Here is a 22,115-nt window from a genome sequence, read left to right as displayed (position 1 = left end):
AGTGACTTTTTACCTCAAAAGAATGAAAAATATTGTTACAAGGTATTTTGGTTCATCTGTACTCTTAGCTTCTAGTAACTTGTAAAACTGGTTCATTAATTGAAAGGAATTGACTGGGATGTAGTGTCGGCCCACTATGGACTAAAATATACGAACATGTGAATCTGAATTTTTTTTAATGTGATTTCCACAGATTAGAAAGGTAGGGAAAAAAATGGGACTAAAATATAGTAAATTGTAAGTCTATTCATTTATAGATTAGATATTTAAAAATCCGTGCTTAACAGCAGTACGAAATCAGAGAGAGAGGAAAATAAGTACAAAATCAGAGAGGAAAATGGGGTTTAACGTCCACTTGACACAAACTAGGTCATTTCGGGACTAACACATGGTTTGATTTTATTTCAATAATTCGCTTGCGCATAGGGGTCTCTCTCTCTCTCTCTCTCTCTCTCTCTCTCTTTTAAGGGAGTGTTGCTCTCTCTCTCTCTCTCTCTCTCACTCTCTCAAGGGAGTGTTGCCATTCATTCCACCTTGTTTCCCATTTATAGTTTAATAAGGTTCAGCATCAGTGTCCGGCCACTATTTAGACTAGAACACAATTTTATAGATATACAATTACTGAGTTTAATACTAAGCGACGTTTCGATATTACGTATCCTCGTCGAAAGGTCGCTTAGTATTAAACTCAGTAATTGTATATCTATAAAATATGTTCAATTACTAAATGTATATCAAAGAAGGTAGAATATGGTTATTTTCATGTGTGCAATGCGGTGCACAGTAAGAATCTCACAGGTAAAAAATATTGTGGAAAAAAAGGCACAGTTCTAAAATGTGTATATAAACGAATTAATTTCTGCAAAACAAATAGTTGTTACTATATATAAATAGTAATTAGAGAGTATTTCCATGTTTTCTATACAAAACCAATTTTATTTTGTTGTTTTATTTCAGTATTTCATGTACATGTTTTAATTACATTGAGGATAAATCTTTTTATATAGAATGGAATGTTGTGTTTATAAAAGGAACCCAATTTGAATCAGTTTCATTGGATTTCATATGTTAGTTTGTTTTGTGGGATGGCAATCTGAATATTTTACGTCTGTAGATAAAATAAATGTTACGTTATAACTCATTTTGTTACGTAACAAAGTTGAGACGAAAATAAAACTGAAATTACTAGACCAGCTGACAAAACAAATCATGTGATCAGTAATCAAATCAGTTCAATATCTTAAATTGATCAAAATCAAAGAGTTGCTGCTGCTCCAAATCACTGATCTTAATTGTGGATGGCCGAATGGTTAGCATGTATCATAAGGCATGTCTTTGAGTCAACTGGCGGGGTTTCGATTCCCCGTTTTTATGTGACAAGGAGTATTGTTGCCTGTCCAACCGCGTGGGTTTTCTCCGGGTCCTTTGGTTTCCTCCCACTGTTAAAGACCCTTACGCAAAAGCGATTATTGAAATAAAATTGAACCATGTGTTAAACCCCATTTCTCTCTCTCTTGTATATAGTGAACAGAAATTAACCATTTTCAGACTGACATTCTGTTTAGAAATTCTTCTATTACAATATTGTAGTTTGCAAGGGATTACACAACCCCTCAAATAACATGTCTTTACGAAAACCAAGTTTAAATATTTTACGAAAACATCTTTAGCGAAAAACAAATATGACTTTATAACCCCAAAATAGTTATTTTTTGTAAAGTCAACTTATAAATTATTTATATATGGTAGTAAAATAACAAAAAGGCAATATTTAAAAAATACACCACCAAAGTAGTTAATTTCTTACAGTTTTTTTATATTGTCGACTTAACTGTCAAATTAGATAAAAGAAATAAAGTTTTTGCAACAATTGACCTGAAACAAATGAATTAGACATTGTTGACCTTTGAGTAGGTTGAGAAACAAGTGTTATAAAGTTTTGTTTTTGTTTTCTAATACTGATGATGTGTTTCAAGGTTAGCTGTTTGGTACAATATATCTAAAATGGAAGAAGGTATGTTTTGGTATCTTTTGTTTGGAACTTGGAATGGCACAACAGGTTAACAATCGCCGCCCAGATTCCTAGATGATGTGGGAGGGTGTATTTGAAAAACTCGTGGTGAAATGCATGAATTAGTCCTATATTCGATGTATGTGTTTTTGCTTTCATTTTCCCTGTTTGAAAGCCGGTCTTACACAAATGTAATGAGATGATTTCTATGTAGTCTACAAAGACCCGTATATCAAAAACGGACCTTAGAGTATGTCAGTCAACGGATATAATTGTAATAAAATTACATAAATTAATTTTAATTGTTTAAGAGTGTTGAATATAACCTCTCGGGTGCCACTGTTACACCGATATAAGCCATGGTGGCTCAGCGAATACAACACTATCTTGCTCACCAGGAGGTTGTGTCCTTAGTGCAGGACGGAGGGCCTGACAAGGACAGTGTCCTTTGGATGACGTCCAGTGTATACATCGGCGTGCACGTTAAAGAACAGTTGGAATTGAAATAAGTGTAGGTTGTCTCATAACACATTGTATGGCGTGAGTCCGACTTCATTAACCCACTTGATGCAGAAAGGTTGGACATTAAATCCCATTTCATTTCCATGTTAATACAGACAAAGTCACCATTTTGTTGCCCAATCTGTCAGTTTAATAGATCAACATTAGAAGAAAATAAATATAAAATAATAAGTGTCAGTGAAACCGAATGGAATGAAAGTTCTGTATAAGATATAATTGGTCAGAGTCAGGAACTTCGTGAAAATCTGTGATGGGTTTATAGCACTAAGATTTGACCAAAAAAAAAATCATTTTGTTACGCAGTCACAATTGATACAATAGTTGGCCAAGTCACTTGGTGAGCACTGATGAAATCTTAAATGTGGGACCTTTGAAATATTTTGCTAAAAGTGTTTGATTCACCTTTTTCAATCATGTGAGATGGCAGAGAAAAAAAAGGTGATCACCAAATAGCTATGGATTAAATTGATCTGTTGGCAAAATGTCAAACTCCAAGTTCTTGAATTTATCAGAAAAATGTTGTCTTTTCAGAATTCGAAGACTGTGCTATCTGCACTACTTTTAGTTTATGCAAACTTGTCCCGCATACGCTATCCAGAATGAAAAAAACAAAAAAAACTTTTAATGCAACTGATCGAATGGTCTTAACAAGTGTGCTTTGGATCATAAGACCTGTTATTGATCCCATGCTTGATCAGGATTAGGGTTACCTGCCCAAACTTGTTGATTTTCTTCAAATCCCTATGCACAATCAAGTTATTGTACCATGTGTTAGTCCAAAAATGACCTAGTTGGTGTTGAATAGACATAGAAAAAGATGTTCACTAGTTACTTCTCATTTAGATTTGTTTGATTTTTTAATCTGTATTCTGCGTAAAACTTGCTAGTTTTATAATTTGCAAAAACTATAAAATTCAGCAACAAGGCTATAACATGAGCATCATATAAAGATGTGGTTTCTTTCGTTGAGGGAAGAAATAGAACTGGGGTGTCTCACTAGCCAGAAGGTCTTGGATTCTCTCCCAATAATTTCAGAGAAAGTTCCAATGTGGTTTACCCTAGTCAGTGGTGGAAGATGGAAGATCTGGCGAGTACAGAAAAAAAAATCCTGAGGTTCCATGTACACAATGGTGTGCACATAAAAGAACCCTTAACAGATAGAATTTGAAACAATTATGTATAGTAGGCCATACTTTCCTGACAATTTCCTTAACGCATTAAGCGTGACGTTTTTAAAACGTTAACTACCTCCTATTGTGTAATTAATTTGACGAAGTGACGAAGAACTATGTACTATGTTCTAAGAATAGGTTGGGGAAAATACCTCCAGTGCGTTATATTACGCCCTACACACAGTGAGTGGCAGTTGTCCAGGATGTTATATAACGACCTATGCACTTAACGGGTTAATAGTACACTGCCCGTCTTGATTAGCCCAGTCAGTGCAGTAAAGTAAGCTCCATTTCATCTCATTTTGTAGGAAGTCGAGTTGACGAATTTTGAACATGCTGCAGTTGTTTAAATACTGATCCAAATACAATAGATCTGCTCGATTGGAATGTCGCCGTCTACTGGCAACAACGAACTGATGAAACCACAAATTTTTCTTATTTCTATATAATGCTCAGTTGCATTTGCAGATCCTACTCTTAAAACAATTTGATTGGACTGTTGTGCCAGAGAATAATATTTGTACAATGTTCTATCGTTTACAAATACTCTGTTTTACAATGTTGAGGAATTTCCAGTTGCATTTCTTGTTGTGTCTTCGGGACTTGGAGGTAATAACGGGTCTCAAGGAAGGCATGTAAATTTGTGTGACTCCCTCAAAAAGCCGTCTTGCCAGTTTAGAAACGTTTGTTTCTGGATATCATCAGAAATCCGACTTTGCTACAACATTTTTGGGAGCTGTGTTTTTGACGGAATATTTTTTAGCAGACGCAGTTGTTGAAGCCAGAAGTGTTTGTTGTTACAGGTAACAAAAATATTTTGTAGAAGAGTACGTCTTTCAAAATGGACGTTTGTGATATTTTTGATGGAGGGAGTAGAGTATTTGATATGTGTGCTATGTTTCAAAGTTTGATGAACCTGCGTATTGACAAGGCTGACCGTTTTGTTTTTTTGTGGATCTTCATAGCGGCTCGTTTCTGTGATGAAATTTGGTGGACATTTTCTTTTTGCGGATTATTATGTTGAAATGTTGTCCTACAGGATTGCTTAAATATTTATGTTTTACGAGTGCCCTACTTTGGAGAATTTTAAAAATGTTTTGTTTTTGATAACAATTAACCTATTCATTATTTTATGATGTTGACTCAACGTTTGTTTTTATTGATTAAATAATGTGACATGTTTATTAGAATGTTACAGACATGACAGAATAATTTGAAGCAAATGAAATAGGGTGTAAGGGTTACTTTTCAGCCCCTTATACGCCTTACATTGTGCTATGACGAAAAATTTTGCTTGAACAGCTGTATTACCACCTACTCTTGCTGAAATTATGACTGTTCTTTGAAACGAATTGCAATGAGGAATGAGGACAAAGGTGGGCCAATTTTTTTTTTTTGTCCCATCCAAAGGACTAATCAATGTTATGAAGTGTTTGTGTAATTTGAAATAGATATTTATCAAACTTACCATAGTGTTGTCCATAGCGCTATTCCTTTCTTTTTTTTTTCATTTTTCCCGGTTGTACGTGACAAGTAGTAGGGTCCTCCGGTTTCCTCCCACTGCTAAAGACCCCTATGCGCAAGCGAATTATTGAAATAAAAAAATTAAACCATATGTTAGTCCCGAAATGACCTAGTTTGTGTCGAGTGGACGTTAAACCCCATTTCTCTCTCTCTTTTTTCTTTTTCATAGGGGGCTGGGTGGCTGAATGGTTTAACATGTGCACTTTAGATCATAAGGCCTGTCATTGAATAATGTGGCTGCTTGTAAGCTTGTGACAAAGAGTAGGGTCGCCTGTCTAACCGAGTGGGTTTACTCTGGGTCCTCTGGTTTCCTTGCACACCTAAAGACCCCTATGCACAAGAAAATTCAGAAAATAAAATTGAACAATATGTTAGTCCTGAAATGACCTAGTTCGTGTTGAGTGGATGTTAAACCCCATTTCTTTCCCACACACTAACCAAGAGTTGGGCCAAGAAAGTTAAATATTTACTGAACTTTATTTGATGGGCTTGTTTTTATTTTGTTTTCTTAATTAAATGTTAAATAATCAATTTGAGTGAGATTTCAGTAGTCTTGGAAAATTTTAAATGATGATCATGCAGTGACTTTAACTAGCTTAGATCGACTTAACAGGAGTAATTATCTATAGCGCTGCCAGCGATAACAACTATAAATATTTAATATAATAATTTCTTTCTAAGGTCAAATTTTATTTATTCATGATTCAACCATTTTCTGATATTCCTGATGACCTTAATAAATGATTCCCTAAGATCTTTCACTACTTATAAAAACTGAGTTTTATGAATAATGAATGCTGTGGTAGTAATGATGCATATGTCACTAAAATATCAAATTTCTGATGACATCCATGCTAATATGAGAGAGAGAGAGAGTAGGCAGGTACCCCTATTCCTTGAAATAGGGACAGACTCAATGAAAGAGAAAAAGAGAAATGGGGTTAAACGTCCACTTGACACAAACTAGGTCATTTTGGGAGTAACAGATGGTTCAATTTTATTTCAATAATTTGCTTGCGCGTAGGGTCTTTAGTAGGGAGAGGAAACGAGGAGGACCCACAGAAAACCCCTGTAGTTAAAAATACTAATATGTACTCTAGTTGATTATTTAAAATTTGATTAAATTTAACAAATCACTATCATTTCTGTTCACCCACAACAAAATGGCGACAGGCTTATTGATGATATTTCAATTGAGGATGACTTTTATTTATTACTTGTTAATTGAGAGTTGATTACAGGCTTGTCATGTGAATAAATGTCTAAATAATACTTTATATAACATTTGTAGCCAAAAGAAAGACCTGCAATAGACAGATTTAGCTCTGGCATAATGCATCTTTAAGAGTAGGAGATTTATTTCTGCAATTAACGTTAACTTGACCTAAACTATAACAACAGAACAGAACAATGGATGTCGTTTGTGAACGAATTTAATGAACAGCCTTCTTCATTTTTGTTAAAAAATCAACTAAGTAAATTTGCAAACAGCTGCAGCATTGTGTGACACAGCTCTCGTATCCAAACATCAATGCACTTCGATTGCACATCGAGATTTCTCGCAAGATACGGATTGTTTATTTTGTATTATTTACAATTCTTTGAATGAAAAACAAAAGATGGCTTCAAATGTTTGTATATTTTGTGCAGATTTTTTTTTTCCTTTATAATCTTTGGGTCTCATCATTGTTGGTGAATTTCATCAATGTACAATCTACCTTTTATCAGCTACGATAGATTCATCTTCAACTGAAGGTTTGATCTCGCCATAACTCTGTACATCTTATCAAGCCCTTCACGTAATACGCTGCATATTTCGGCACTGATTTCGATTGGCTACGGACCCAGCTCGAGAGCCTATCAGATTCCTCGATCATCGCGAATATCAATTCTCCTGCTTTCCAGCTAAAATGTCTACCTGTCATAATCGAGTTGCAAAGTTCAAGGTTCGTTAAATGTCAAGGTTTTTGTGGAGGTCGCCATGTTTGATTTGAGTGTGTTCGTGTCACAACCTCTGATTGTACGCTACTGTTCATGTTTCTCCAGTAAAGGGAGATAACGTAGCTATAAGTTCGGAAAATGCAAAGTAGTGTTGCAACGTCTAGATGTTGTAGTAAAATGTGTGGTCATTGCTTTAGGAATGTGGTAGATTATGATTGTGTAAAGCAACATCTTCCATGTTGCCGCCTGGGCAAAATCATCCCATCTTGTATTGATCACGTAACCATAGAAATAAACAATTATCATGTGTTAGTCTTAATTCAAATGACCAAAGTATTGTGTTGAGACATTATAGATGCGTTATATAAAATTTAAATAAAGAGCTGACTGTTCTTACTATAATAGTTCAAAAATAGATAATGTGAAAAATGCAAAAAATGAAATGAAATGAAATGGCGTTTAACGTCTTACTGGGCTAATAAACAAGCATACACCATACAGTGTGCTATGAGGGAAATTTTGCTCAGACAGCAAGGGCCTACTCTTATTTTGAAGTTCAACTATCAATGTGTACATGAGACCTCAGTTTTTTTAATCCCATCCGAATGACTATATGTTGCCCCTTGCCAGGCTCTCCGTCCAATACTACCTCACATGATGTTCAGAAACGTAGGACTTAAATCCCAATTCATTCATACATTTGGGACCAAAAAAGTGGAATGATAAAAAGCCCTTCTAATGGGAACACAGCATTTCAATTTGTATCACAGCTTTTCTCCTTATCAGTGGTGCTGTATGGAGCATTGTCTAGTTGTTGGAATGGGACAAAAAGCTTATTTTCCATGTATATACTGGCATATATCATCTTAACCTGGATGGGGCAGACCAGTAGTTATTAAATCAAATTACATTTTATTTCATTCCATCCAGGATGGAACAGTATCTATTTGTTCGGATGGCATAACAAACCAGTGTTCCGTGTACACACGTGTGTGCATGTCAAAGAACCCTTGATAGTGGCCTTGCTGCCTGGGCAAAATTCTCCTCATAGCACACTTGATTAGCCCTGATGGAGCAGAACAGTAGGATGTTAACCCCCATTTCATTTCATTTAATTCCTGGTCAGTGATGCGGGATGGAACCATGTGCAGTTGCTTGAATGGGACATTGACATTTACAAAAAAAGACTCCATGACAGTTATGGAATTTAAAATACGAGTAAGTCGTAATGTCATCTTTACTCCCACGACTATTTCTCCTTGTAGGTCAAAACATCAATAAAATCTAACTTCACCAATAGATCTGTTTGTTGATTGTTTATAATACTAGGTAATATTTGTTTGATTTTTGTAGTGTGAGGATTTATTTATTTATTTATTGTACATCACGATAAACAAACCATGTCCACTGTAAACAGAGAATGTTATAATAATGTTTATCCATGTCTGACTTAGTACATGTAATAATATGTAATAGACGGATTAAGACCACCTCTTCTATTTGTTGTTTTAAGATTTAAACAAAATGTAGGGTATTGTCACATCTGCTGGTAACTAGTGAATAAGAGACTAATTTACCTGGTGATTTATGACCAGCACCCCAGGGCTCTGATCCCGGTAATTTAATAGTAGTGTTGTTTTTTGTTTGGTTGCAATATCCATGTGTTGTTTGTCTTGTCCCAGGCTATGTATTATTAGTTTCTGTTTGAAATGTGTTTTTTTCCTGCATGGTTTCCCTTGTCAGTGGTGCAGGACGGAGGGCCTGACAAGGAAAACCGTCCAGTTGTTTGGATGGGACAAATAAATGAGGTCACATGGACACTTTGGCTGTATGTAAAAGATCCCATTGTCTGGGAAAAATTTCCCTCATAGCACACTGTATGGCGTATGCCCCACTTCATTAGCCCAGTTGGAGCAGAACAGTAGGACCTGAAAATGAAAAGGGGTTTAAGGTTCTACTGTTCGGCACCGAAGACAGGGGTTTCTGTTCGTTTATGTGTGGTGCACTTTTAAGAGAGCAATCCTACATTTAATGTTACAAGAGAAATCATACCTAAAAATCACTGTCAGCAAAATAAAAGTGGTTCAATTAAGAATGATATGGGGTTTAATGTCCTACTGTTCGTCGAATTAAGAAGAAATGAAATGAAATTGGGTCTAACGTCCTACTGTTCCAGGGGATCTTTTACGTGCACACCAATGTGTACACAGGACCTCAGTTTTCCATCCCATCTGAATGACTATCCATGTTCCCTTGCCAGGCCATCTGTCCTGCACCTCTGAAAAGGGGGAACCACGGCCAAAAATCCTGAACTTTCTTTGCCACTGCAGGGATTGAACACGGGACCATCGGGTTAGCGAGCCAATGTTGAGCCACCCAATTAGAAGAACGAGGGTGAAATAAAAGAAAGAGTTTATATTAGGAAAGCGAGAAATGTTGCAAGGTTGAAATGTAAATATTAAAACATGTCTGAAAGTAAGTTGTGAAATAGTTTTAACTAGTGTTTCTTTCCTTCTTGGTCCAGGATCATCGCTGGACTGAGAGATGTAGCAGCTCCACGAGGTTTACCACAAGGCACAATATTGGGGATTAAAGTGGTGGTCAACCTTTGATGTTAAAGGCCTCATAGATTATAAATTTAATCTGGTTGTAAGCTATTGTCTATGGATTTTGAAATAACGATATTCATTGAAACTGTCTTATATTTATAAATTAGTGGCCATATCTACAAAAGTTACAGTGTACATTATCAGGGGAGAGAGAGAAATGGGGTTTAAATGTCCACTTGACACAAACTAGGTCATTTCAATATAAACATGGCTCAATTTTATTTCAATAATTCGCTTGCACGGAGGGGTCTTTAGCAGTGGGAGGAAACCGGAGGGCTCAAAGAAAATGCACGAGGTTGGACAGGCGACACCCAACCCCCCATTATCGGTGAAATAAAGTATTATTCTTGCAGATATAGATGATAAACGTACATCATTAAAGATACATTATGTACTAAATCAGCCTATTAAATGCAGGTCTTTATTTTGCTTCAGATGTTATATAAACTGTTATTTAAGACATTTATTCACATACCGAGATTTAAGGCCTGTCATTGAGTCAACTGGCGTGGTTTCGATTCGCTGGTTGTACGTGACAAGGAGTAGGGTCGACTGTCCAACCTCGTGGGTTTTCTCCCGGTCCTCCGGTTTCCTCCCACTGCTAAAGACCCCTACGTGCAAGCGAAATTATTGAAATAAAATTGAACCATATGTAAGTCCCGAAATGACCCAGTTTGTGTCGAGTGAACGTTACACCTCAATTCTCTCTCATTCTTATTTAATTCTTACATAATGCATCTTTAATATACCGGTAGTTTAATAGTCAGATGAAAAAGACAAGCACTAGCTAGAGTAGACTGACCTCAAGTCTATTAACTGTATCTAAAATTTGATGACAAGTAGGTAAAAAAAGCTGCTGTTGAGGCAAAATCCTCCCCTTTGCAGGACAGTCTCAAAATAACTACAGTAATAAGTTGACAAGATGTTAAATCCTATTCCTGTTCCATTAAGGCAATCAACAGACAGAATTCCCCTTTAATTGTTGCAGGAAAATCCAAGGTTAATTCCCAAAGGTGAGAGGTTAATTTGTAAAGTTCATGGGATAATACAGGTATTTATATAGTTGATTGTTGATGAGTGGTAGGTGTGGTCGTTATCTGTCTCCAGGTGTGCTAATCAATATACCTGAGAACAATAAACTAATCAACTACCTATAGTTATAGTACTACCTGAAGCTATATACAAGTGAGAAACTATAGTTGTGTTCACTCAGGTGAAGGTGGTTCATATTACTACTGTGTGTCTGATACAGCTTCTAGCAGCAGACGGATCATTTACTGCTGAGCTAGTAAGAACAAAGGCAACTTTCAGGAAATGTTTTATTAGAAAAATATCATATTAATGAAGATTTGAACGTATATTTACTGCTGAGCTGGAGAGAAACAAACTGTAAGGAATCATTTTATTACAAAAAAAACACCCAACAATTTAATGAATATTTGAAGTATATTCTGGGAGGAGATAGCTCTGTGTTGACTGTGTCTGCTGTCAGAATTAATCAAGGATCTGATAGTTTATTTTTAACAAGGACCTTTATAGTGTATTTTTACTGGGGATAGTACATGTATGTATGGAATAGCAGTCAGAACATATAGGTTGGTTTGTACTTTTATTTCCTATGTGGGGTCTACTGTTGCTCAGAGTATGACCCTTACTGACTAGGTCTCATGTACGGTTGGAATTAGATGAAGCCAGAAGCGCTGTTTGCCAGGCAAATTTTACATCGTAGAACACTATGGTTTATGCCCGTCTTCATTAGCCCAAATGGTGCATAATTCAAATGGGACAGAAAATCATATAGACATTGGCATTCACGTAAAAGAATCCTTGACAGTTGGCATTTTATGGATGGGTATGTGGAAATGCCACTGTGTGGGCAACAATCCCCCCCCCCCCAACAGGAATGCAGATGTAACCATAAAAAAATCATGTTATTCTCAAAATGGCTAAAGTATTCTGTTGTTGAGATGTTTAAATTAACTCCATTTCCTTTCCATAAGAAAAATTTAAAAGGCAGCTAGGACGGACTGGCACCTGAAGGCCCATGTGTCTGGTTATAAAAGTGGCCCACCATGATAAATGTTTTAAAAAACTAATTGTAAATGATACTTTCTAGAGTATATCCTGATATCCTGATGGTTCTAGCTAAGGCACAAATTTGGTGTGTGTCAATCTTACAAATTCATCAAAAAGTACCTAAATTGAAGAGTAAAATGGGCCCAGACACAAGGCTCCTTGCATCCATGATGGCAGCCTGTTGTGTTTGAGTTGATATAACAAACAACTATAGGTTAGAACAAGGCTGTTTATTGATTTGTTAAAAGCTGGAAGAGTAATTAATAAGGATCTAGAATAAAGCTGTGGTGGTGGTCCATGAAATAATAAAAAAAATCTTCTTTGATGAAAGGCCTACTTATTGTCTTTATAACTTAGCTCTTAATGGAGTACTGATTGGCATTACATGTACTTAAAGATCCATTGGCATCTGCAATTTGAAGAGTAGACTATACATGATCAGTGAGTAAGACAGGATATTCGTGCGTGGTTTCTCCTTGTCAGTGGTGCTGTCTAGTCATTTGGATGGGATGAAAAAAAAACCGGAGATCTCTTGTACACATTGGTGTGCACGTAAAAGATCCCTTGGCAGTTGGAACTTGATATAAGAGTAGGTCGTAGCACCACTGTCAGGGCAAAATTTCCATCACAGCACACTGTAAGGCATATACCCGTTTTCATTTGCCCAGTCGGAGCAGAACAGTTGGATGTTAAACCCCATTTCAAATCGAATGAAAAACTGAACTTCATTTTAAACGTTGGTCTGTATGTAAATTTGCTTGTGGTCACTCTACAGATCACCATTTTTATCCGATTTTGACGAAACTTGAAATATAGGTTTATCCCCAAACAATTTTGGTTCCTGTAAATAATGGCATTTATCAGACCATAACTTCATGGATTATGGCCCCTGATTTTACAACAAATCACATTTTTAGCTTGCGCCCACTCACAATTTTTATCTGATTTTAATTAAATTTAAAATATATCTTTATATTCAAAAGATCTGGTTTCCAGTCAATATTTGTGCATATCGGACTGTAAATTCCTGGATTATGGCTGCTGATTGTACGAAAAATCGCTTTTTGGGGGAGGGGGGCCTTTTTTCTGTCCATCTTTCAATATGGTGGTGTATCTTGCGCGGCACCTTTCTTTTTTTTTTATTGATTTTTTTCCTTTCTTAAATGAGGGGGGTTGGATGGCTGAATGGTTAGCACGTGCGCACTGTATCATAAAGTCTGTCATTGAGTCAACTGGCATGGTTTCGAATCCCCGGTTGTACGTGACAAGGAGTAGGGTCACCTTTCCAACCTTGTGGGATTTCTCCGGGTCCTGCGGTTTCCTCCCATTGCTAAAGACACCTACGTGCAAGCGAATTATGGAAATAAAAGTAAACCATATGTTAGTTTCGAAATGACCTAGTTTGTGTCGTGGACGTTGAACCACATCTCTCTCTCTCTTAAATGATCACAAGAAAAATAAGACACAATAGTACATGTACTCTACATCAGATATTACGAGGAATTAAATGGTGCAGATAATTTGGATGAACTATAAATATATTAAGGAAATTATTTATCTCATCATGGAAAACAAATTATATTGTAAAAGGATGTGAACATGATCTTTATTGAAGGAGAAAGACTTTAGATCAGGGCATGGGTATGTGTTCTTCCAAAATGTACCTTTTTTTCCCATGATTTTTTTTTTTTAAATGTACTGTTTATTCCTGGCTATCTTAGTTGCTACATTTATTGGGGGTATGATGACTGAATGGTTAGCCGCATGCTCGCTGCATCATAATGTCTTGTTATTGAGTCAGGTGGCGTGGTTTCGATTCCTCAGTTGTATGTGGAATTTAGTAGTGTCGCATGTCCAACCTCGTGGGTTTTCTCAGGGTCCTCAGGTTTCTTTCCACTGCTAAAGACCCCTATGTGCCAACGAAATATAGAAATAAAAAATTGAACCATATGTTAGTCCCAAAATGACCTGGTTTGTGTCGAGTAGACCTTAAACCTCTCTCTCTCCCTATCTCTCTCTCCCCCCTATTATTAATGGTCAAAACTGTATTGTCATTAAATGATTTATTAAAATAATTGTTCAGCCCCACTTTATAAGATCAGAATATAATATAGTACTTATCTCTGTAATATATTGTATTATTTCTGTAGATAATTACTGATAAGAATATTGATATATCCTAAAGCTATATAGATATTATTCTTTTATCTTGTTGGAGTCGATAATTGTTTCTTTGTTATCGTGGATTGACTGTGCTTTGTTTTATGGTTTTAATGTATATCGTGATAAAATCATTTTATCATATCAGACTTATTTAAAAATATCGAAAAACCGGTATATATCGTGACAACCAAAATTATCGTGATATGATAATCGTGTCCCAATATTGATGATAATACATCTATATCACCACCTTCTCATGACATGTGCAGCTGAAGTGCACGGTATGAAGTCGAAATGGCAATGCGAGAGGTCACGACTGATGCAAGGATTCGTAATCGAGGAACACTTGTTTTTCAAGGTCAAAGTTGGACAGTATTTACCCCGGTCGCAACTGTCACTGTCTTGTAAATATCAAAAATTAGATTTTAGAACCCTGCCAGTTATGTTTACATATTATTGTTATTGATATTTTACTTTGACTAACTTTTATGACATTTATTGATAGAATTAAATTCATCTGTAAAAAAACAGCATTATATCAATTGGTCTAGGGAAAATATCCATAATGGCATCGACTGACTTTACTAACAATAATTTGACATCAAGCAACGATTTTCTGCCCAAGTATTCAAAATTTGACTTCTTAAGACACACAATAATATCGTTTATCGTGATATTTGGTTGATTATTATCACATTATATTTGGCATTATCGTCCAGAATCACCTGTCCAACCTTATGGGTTTTCTACAGGGCCTCCAGTTTCCTCCCACTGCTAAAGACACCTACGCGCAAGCAAATTATTGAAATAAAATTGAACCATATGATAGTCTCGAAATGACCTAGTTTGTGTTGAGTGAATGTTAAACCCCATTTCTTTCTCGCTTTTTCCCTCATGGGCCTCAGTGACATTTTTAGCAAGGGAGCTGATGCCAGATTTAACTCCGGCTCTTCAAAACCCTTTACAATCTGGGCTAAATTCTACATGTAACCACAGATTAACTGTATGTTTCAAAATAACTGAAGAAAACCCACAAGGTTGGACAGGTAACCCTACTCCTTGTCACGTACAAGAGGGGAATCAAAACCACTCCAGTTGGTTCAATTACAGGCCTTATGATCCAATTGCTTATTTATTAAATAAAAGGATTTGTTTTTCCTTCAGGGGATGTATATCTGTTAAAGATAATATTTATAGTGGATATAGAATAGATAATATACATATAATAAATATCCTTAAGCTATCAATATATCATCAATCATGTCTGCTTGTTGTGTTGTCACATTTTTCACATTGATATTTAGTACTATCTGTTAGTGGCAGATGCTATTCAATGTAATGATTCACCTGTCCAACCTCATGGGTTTTCTCCGGGTCCTCCTGTTTCCTCCCACCCCTACACGCAAGCGAATTATTGAAATAAAATTGAACCGTATGTTAGTCCAGAAATTACCTAGTTTGTGTCGAGTGAAAGTTTAACTCTCTCTCTCTCTCTCTCTCTCTCTCAGTAATGATTCAAATTCTATATAAATCCATTTCAAATGGTCAATTACCAGTATTTGATATAATATATTTGAATATTTTTTTGATTTCATTTCATTGATATTGTTAAATGATTTCTATATTGGAAAAATCAGACCCCTTTGAAAACTTTTGATTGACATATAGAACAATTAAATAGCAAACAAATTGTTGAAAATTTTTGTGTGAATTTTGAATGTGTTGTATTTCACGTCAGAGTGTGTCAATTCAGTCAATTCAATATGCCGATTTGTTTTGCTAAATAGTTGTAGATAGCAAATTTTTTGTATTGAAATTTCTTCAAAGCTGATCAAAATAACAAAACTAACTTAAACTTTCCTTCATTGATCAAAGTAACAAAGCTAACTTACAGATACATTATGTTAGATTTAGATAAAGAGCTAGCCATTCTTGCTATCATAGTTCGAAAATAGATGATGTAAAAAAAAAAATTTGAAAATTTCATTGAAATTACTCTATTGCGAGCGAAGATATTAGCCTTTGAAGGTTTGACAGGACGTGTGCAATAATTTCAACCACCGTACTGGTTGTTGAAGTTAAGTGTCGTTCCTACATTTTTAGCTCAAATCAAAATATGGTTGAACTGTTCTAATCTATTTAATATAGAAGAAATCCGATGCCATCAACAGTTGATTATTGTCTGGATAAGTTAATTAATGTCTAATTAATAATTTAGAAAACATTTCAGGCCTAAAGAAAGACCTGCAATAGGCAGATTTAGCTCTTGCATATAATGTATGTTTAAACTGAACACTTTATTTTCACCCAATTTAGTGAGGTACTACAAGGTTTAAAGAAATTTCCTTGATACTTTCCAATGTTTCATACTATATGTCAAGTCATTGAGATAGGATAGAAATCAGAGGTCCATCTTAGTACACATTGGTATGCACATAAAACTGCCACTGAGAGTCGATCATAGCACATTGTATGGCAAAGGTTCATTTTGTTAGCTTGGGGGATGCAGAAAGGTAAGTGAGGTTTAAAGATCTGTTTAGTGTATTCCAATATTCCAATGTGTCAAGAAAAAGTGTCTAGTCATATGGATAGGACAAAAATCCTGACACATTGGCGTACATGTAAAGGAACCCTTGATAGTTGGAATTTGATGAAGAGCAGGCGGATTTGCTGCTGTTCCTGGCAAAATTTCACTCCAAGCACACTGCACAACATCTGACGTTCTTCAGTTATAGCACACTGCGTGGCATCTGACATTCTTCAGTTATAGCACACTGCATGACACCTGACGTTCTTCATTCACCAGATTGGTTCAGTGAAGTACAACATTAAACCCCATGTGTATATGCATGTGTATAACAGTACTGAATGATATATTGAATGAATTATGAATGAAATTGTGTCAACCCCCCTGGGAAAAATCTATAAATAGAATATAAAGGTAGTATTATGATTGGTCGATTAGGTGTGTTACCTATTGTATTTATCGGTGTCTGGTTGTGAATGAATTCCTGGGTGGAATTCATAATCTATTAATAGAACCTATCATATGATATACGTAGTTGTTGATAGGTCATTGGTTACATCACTGTTTACCTGTTACCTTTTGTATATACCTGTATGTTACCTGTGTGAATGATTTCCTGGGTGTGATTAATAATAATAATCTATTAATAGATCAGATATTATGATATACCTAGTTGTTGATAGGTCATTGATTGTGCCACTGTTTGACTGAATGAGTCGCCTGTCCAACCTCGTGGGTTTTCTCAGGGTCCTCCGGTTTCCTCCCACTGCTAAAGATCCCTAGGGTCAAGCGAATTATTGAAATAAAATTCAACCATATGTTAGTCCCGAAATGACCTAGTGTGTGTCGAGTGGAGGTTAAACCCCATTTCTCTCTCTCTCTCTTGACTGAATGATATGATTAGAAATCAAATCCCATGTGCTTTGATTCAGAAAGATTAATTGCCTTAAATAAATTGTTCAATAATTGTTCAATAATTTTGAGCAAATAAGCCACTCGTGTAGCAAGTTTTTTTTTAAAAAAATCTATTTGAAGCATCTAGTTGTTCGGACGGGACAAATAAAGGTTAAAGATTCCCAGACAGGTGGAAATCAAAATAGGAATAAGATATCAAATGAAATGAAATAAAATAAAATGAAATGTGATTTAACGTCCTACTATTCTGCTCCAACTGGGCTAATGAAGATGGGCATACGCCATACAGTTTACTATGAAGTGGGAAATGTGGGCGTTAAATAAAGTGTTAAATAAAACTATTTCACACACAGAATATGTATAAACTCTAGTCACCTTTTATTATCAGGATGTTGTTTAGATCAATTTTCCGAATTACTGATATTCATTGATAGCTTGAAGGGAAATCAGGCGTAAAATTCCATTAGCAAAAGTCAGTACCTCAATAATGACATTAATACGATAAGAAAAATCCCCAGGTATGCGAGATAATACAGGTACCTGTAGACAAATCAATTAAGCCTGGACAATTAAGGCACCTGTCACAGACTTTGTTGGACACAAATTATCACACAACATGTATTATAAGATATATGTGGTCTAATAATTTGTGTCTGACAAAATCTATGTAGGATGCCTTATGTCTAGGCTTGAAGATAATACAGGAGTGGGTCTACCTATATAAGACAACCAGGAAATACAGGTAACTAATCGGTTAATCTACCTGTATTGACATATATAAATTACTTTTAAACTACCTATGTTAGTCAGTAATACTGTCAAATATAAATATCTTTTAAATTCTTTACATATCTGTGGATAACAATAAATAACTCAAAAACCCAACCCCGTAATTCCTTGGTGAACTCCTTATATAGGTGTGTGGCTAACGACCTAAAAAAACAATCCCCTAACACCCTTGTTAACTCCCCTGTAGTTGACTTATGATTTAAAAGAAGCCCAACCCCCCAGAAAACCCTTGTAATCAGAATGATATGCTATGAACATGCTCTGCACATCTGCTCTATTAAAGTAGAACGAAGTAGGGTATTACTCATTTGACGGCCCCCTGTATATACATATGGCAACCAATCAGCTGTGACTAGATTAAGTTAAACATGTATATAATACAGTATAAAAGGAACGTGTTGTTCTATTCTATTTATAATAAAAACATGTGAGCAATCCGTAATAAACATAAAAACATGTGAACAATCCTTATTATGATTAAGTCATGTTATCTTATTATGAAATATTTTACATTCAGGTGGTTAAATTTTGATACCTGAACCAAAATTCTTTAATTCAACTTTCGTGTGTCTGTCGGCTTGATCACTTGATTTTATATAGTTAAATGAAGTTAGATAACAGAATTAGTTGACAGTTGGATACACGAATTAAGTAACAATTCAAAACCTTGTGTGTCAGGATTGACATGAAAGTGTATGATCATTTTGAAGTTGTGATGAATTGTTTTAATGGAATTTAGTAATTGAATTTGAAATACACAAGGCATAATTCTATGGAATACAGTTACTCTTTACTACTGGGCGACGTTTCTACCAGGCTGCTCTAGTCTTTATCAAACAGTTACGTTTATTACTGAGCGATGTTTAGTATTTGAACTGGAAATAAACAAGAAGTATTTCTATGCAATACAATTGGTATTATTTATAACTGATCAGCATTTTAATTAGCATTCTCAAGCATCTTGATCGAAGTCATTGTGATTTAAGCTAACTGTTATATTATGTGTGATCACTGATGTATACTTCCCTGTTATACTGTAAAAGGTTTAACAATGATTAATTTAAACATCCTGATTTGAATAATTTATGATTGGTGTAATATTTCTACTATCATGTTACAGAGATCTGTGATTGAAAATTGAATTGTGTGTTTCTCATTTCATGAAAACCATGATTTGAATAATTTATGGAATGGTGTAAAATTTCTATTATTGTATTACAGTTTTTGTTATTATTAATTGGAGCGTATTCTCATTTCATGAAAAGTGTAATATAAATGAGGAATTTGATACATTATTAGACTGCCTTAGTTATACTTTGATTGAATTTCAATCGTTTTTCTCTGGGAAGATAGAATACTGTTAAAGGTGACAAAGAAGTGAATTATAAGTCGTTTTGAATCAAATAGTTTAATTTCCTGGATTATTCAGCAGTTTCTTTGAATATCATTGAATATGGGGTTAATAGAATTCACCAGAAATTTGAATATTATGTCGTCGTTATTTAAATCGAAAGAAAAAGATAAAGAAAAAGGTAATTTTCGATAAAAAATCTGATATACTGCTAAATGACTAATTGAATGCTGATTTTCAGATTGAATTGATGAATTTTTGATTTTGATGCATTTTCAGATTTCTAGAAATTATTAATCTTTCAAATCGATATTTATCAACCCAACTCAATACTTTACGATTAGCTCATTTATTAAACATACATTATGCAAGAGCTAAATCTGCCGATTGCAGGGTCTTTCTTTAGGCCTGAAATGTCTTCTAAATTCTTAATTAGACATTAACTTATCCAGGCCATAATCAACTGTCGATGGCATCATATTTCTCCAATATTAAATAGATTAGAACAGTTCAGCCATATTTTGATTTAAGCTAAAAATGGAGGAGCGAGACTTAGCTTCGAACAACCAGTACAATGGTTGAAATTATTGCACACGTCTTGTCAAACCTTCAAATGCTAATAGAGTAAAATGAATGAAATTTTCAAATTATTCATTTTACATTATCTATTTTTGAACTATTATAGCAAGAATGGCTAGCTCTTTATCTAAATCTTACATAATGTATCTTTAAGTTTGGTTGACAAACTGATCTCAACATCTTAATAACTTCAGGGGTGGTGATTACACCCTCTTTTTTTTTAACGAAAAGGATGTGCTAGAAATTATTTGTACCAAACAATCTGAATTTTGTGTCAGAAGTGTATTTAAACAGGCATTATGTAAGAACTAAATCTGTCTATTGCAGGTCTTTCTTTAGGTCTTAAATGTTATATAAATTATTAATTAGACATTTATAAACAAAACAAGACCATAATGGGATACTCAAGATTTTAACTAGATTAGAACGGTTCGCCTTTTAAAAATGGGCAAGCAAGACTTAATCTTGATTATACCAGTGCCCTAGTTACCACAATGTACACATGGTGTCAAAATTACAAACAGTGATAACTTGGATCAGAATAGTGTAATTTGAATGAAATATTCAATATTTTCATTTTGCATTATCTATATTTGAGCTATTATGGCAAGAATGGTCAGCTCTTTATCTAAATCTTACATAATGTTGTTTTTAATAATATCAATAAAAACACTGAAAAATAACAAATCTATGCCAGACAGAATGACTGGCAGAAGAGAGGTTGTACCTGACAAAACTAACATTCGTGCCTGACAGTGTCTGTGACAGGTGCCTTATTTCCAGGGTTGTCTCATACTCCTCGCAGTGTTTCGTTTGATTATACCTAATCCCACTAAACACTGCTTTAATGAAGGCATATTTCTGTTCCAAATTATGACTGGTCAATGGTCCGATTAACAACCAAATAGCTAACTGCGTTACAAAAGCATTACGCTTAAAACAGAGCTCCAAATTGGACCAAATATGTTTACATAAAGTTACGTCATGACTCATGATTTTATTATGCCCAATTAACCAGTGCATAGCAGAATATTGCAGAAAAACTAATTGCATGACAAACAAGACTATCAAATCGAAAACAATGTAAACAATACTGTATGGAGATGAAGAATACTTTCACCGTTTTTAACACCTTAAATCACTGTCCAAAGTTTTAGGAAAGACCCCAGATTAAACGGACTGTCATGTTGCTGTACTTGGGATATATTTGATTGAACGGGAAGAATAGACACACTCCCTCAAACGCTCAAGTATCAGAAGCCAATCCAGCAATGACCAGAGAGGGATTTCTCGGGCCATTGCTTCAGGAATATGGGCTTGTCTTGGCAATGTAATTATTCTCAAAACAATTTTTTTTTTGTATTTTCAGATTCGACCTCCTCGATGACTCGAATCCTGGAACACGATAACAGTCATGATAACATGTCACTTAAAGAAGGCCGTGGTCGTGGTCCTGTATGCGTAACCAGAAGTCAGTCATTTGGCGGAATGTCAAGCAAGTCGTCATCGTCATCTTCGACGCCTGTCCTCGGTGACACGATAAAACGTACACCACGTGTCTACACCCATCCCCAGCATGCGTCACGTAATGCCGGGATCAGCTTCCGTAAATCTCCCAAAGTGCCGAAAGTACCACGACCTAATCGAGCCCTTCTTATATTTGAGAGTGTCAAAAAGGGACTTGGGTAAGTAGGCTATAATATAGTCATTAGTTTAATGTGTTCTGCTGCAGAAGCAGTAAGGTTTGCTGGAGTACGCTTGAGTCTTGACTGCAAGATATAGGGAGACAAAAATGTCTCTTGATGGATTGCATTATTGTAAGTCCCTTACAAACTAGGAGGGGATCACGGTGGCTATGTGGGTAAGACCCTGGCTTGCCCACCTCTCTCTCTCTGTCTGTCTCTCTCTCTCTCTCTCTCTCTCTCCTTACAAACTG

General features: G+C 35.4%; 1 protein-coding gene across 8 annotated transcripts in view; it reads left to right on the top strand.

Moving 5' to 3' along the window:
• The window catches only part of LOC126823326 (rho family-interacting cell polarization regulator 2), a 106,472-nt gene that overhangs the window by 58,310 nt on the left and 26,047 nt on the right, over window positions 1-22,115 (top strand). For 6 of the 8 annotated variants that reach the window (XM_050552098.2, XM_050552096.2, XM_050552091.2 and 3 more), the window contains one exon: window positions 21,549-21,864. In XM_050552098.2, coding sequence (XP_050408055.1) covers window positions 21,563-21,864 — 302 coding nt within the window. In that variant the 5' untranslated portion in view covers window positions 21,549-21,562. Of the gene's footprint in view, window positions 1-11,355; window positions 11,375-19,762; window positions 19,782-21,548; window positions 21,865-22,115 lie in introns of those variants that run through there. The other 2 variants (XM_050552099.2, XM_050552097.1) reach the window with 2 other exon arrangements.

The sequence above is a fragment of the Patella vulgata genome, chromosome 6 (genome assembly GCF_932274485.2).
Source record: "Patella vulgata chromosome 6, xgPatVulg1.2, whole genome shotgun sequence".
Lineage (NCBI taxonomy): Eukaryota > Metazoa > Mollusca > Gastropoda > Patellidae > Patella > Patella vulgata.
This window is presented reverse-complemented; position numbering and strand designations above follow the sequence as displayed.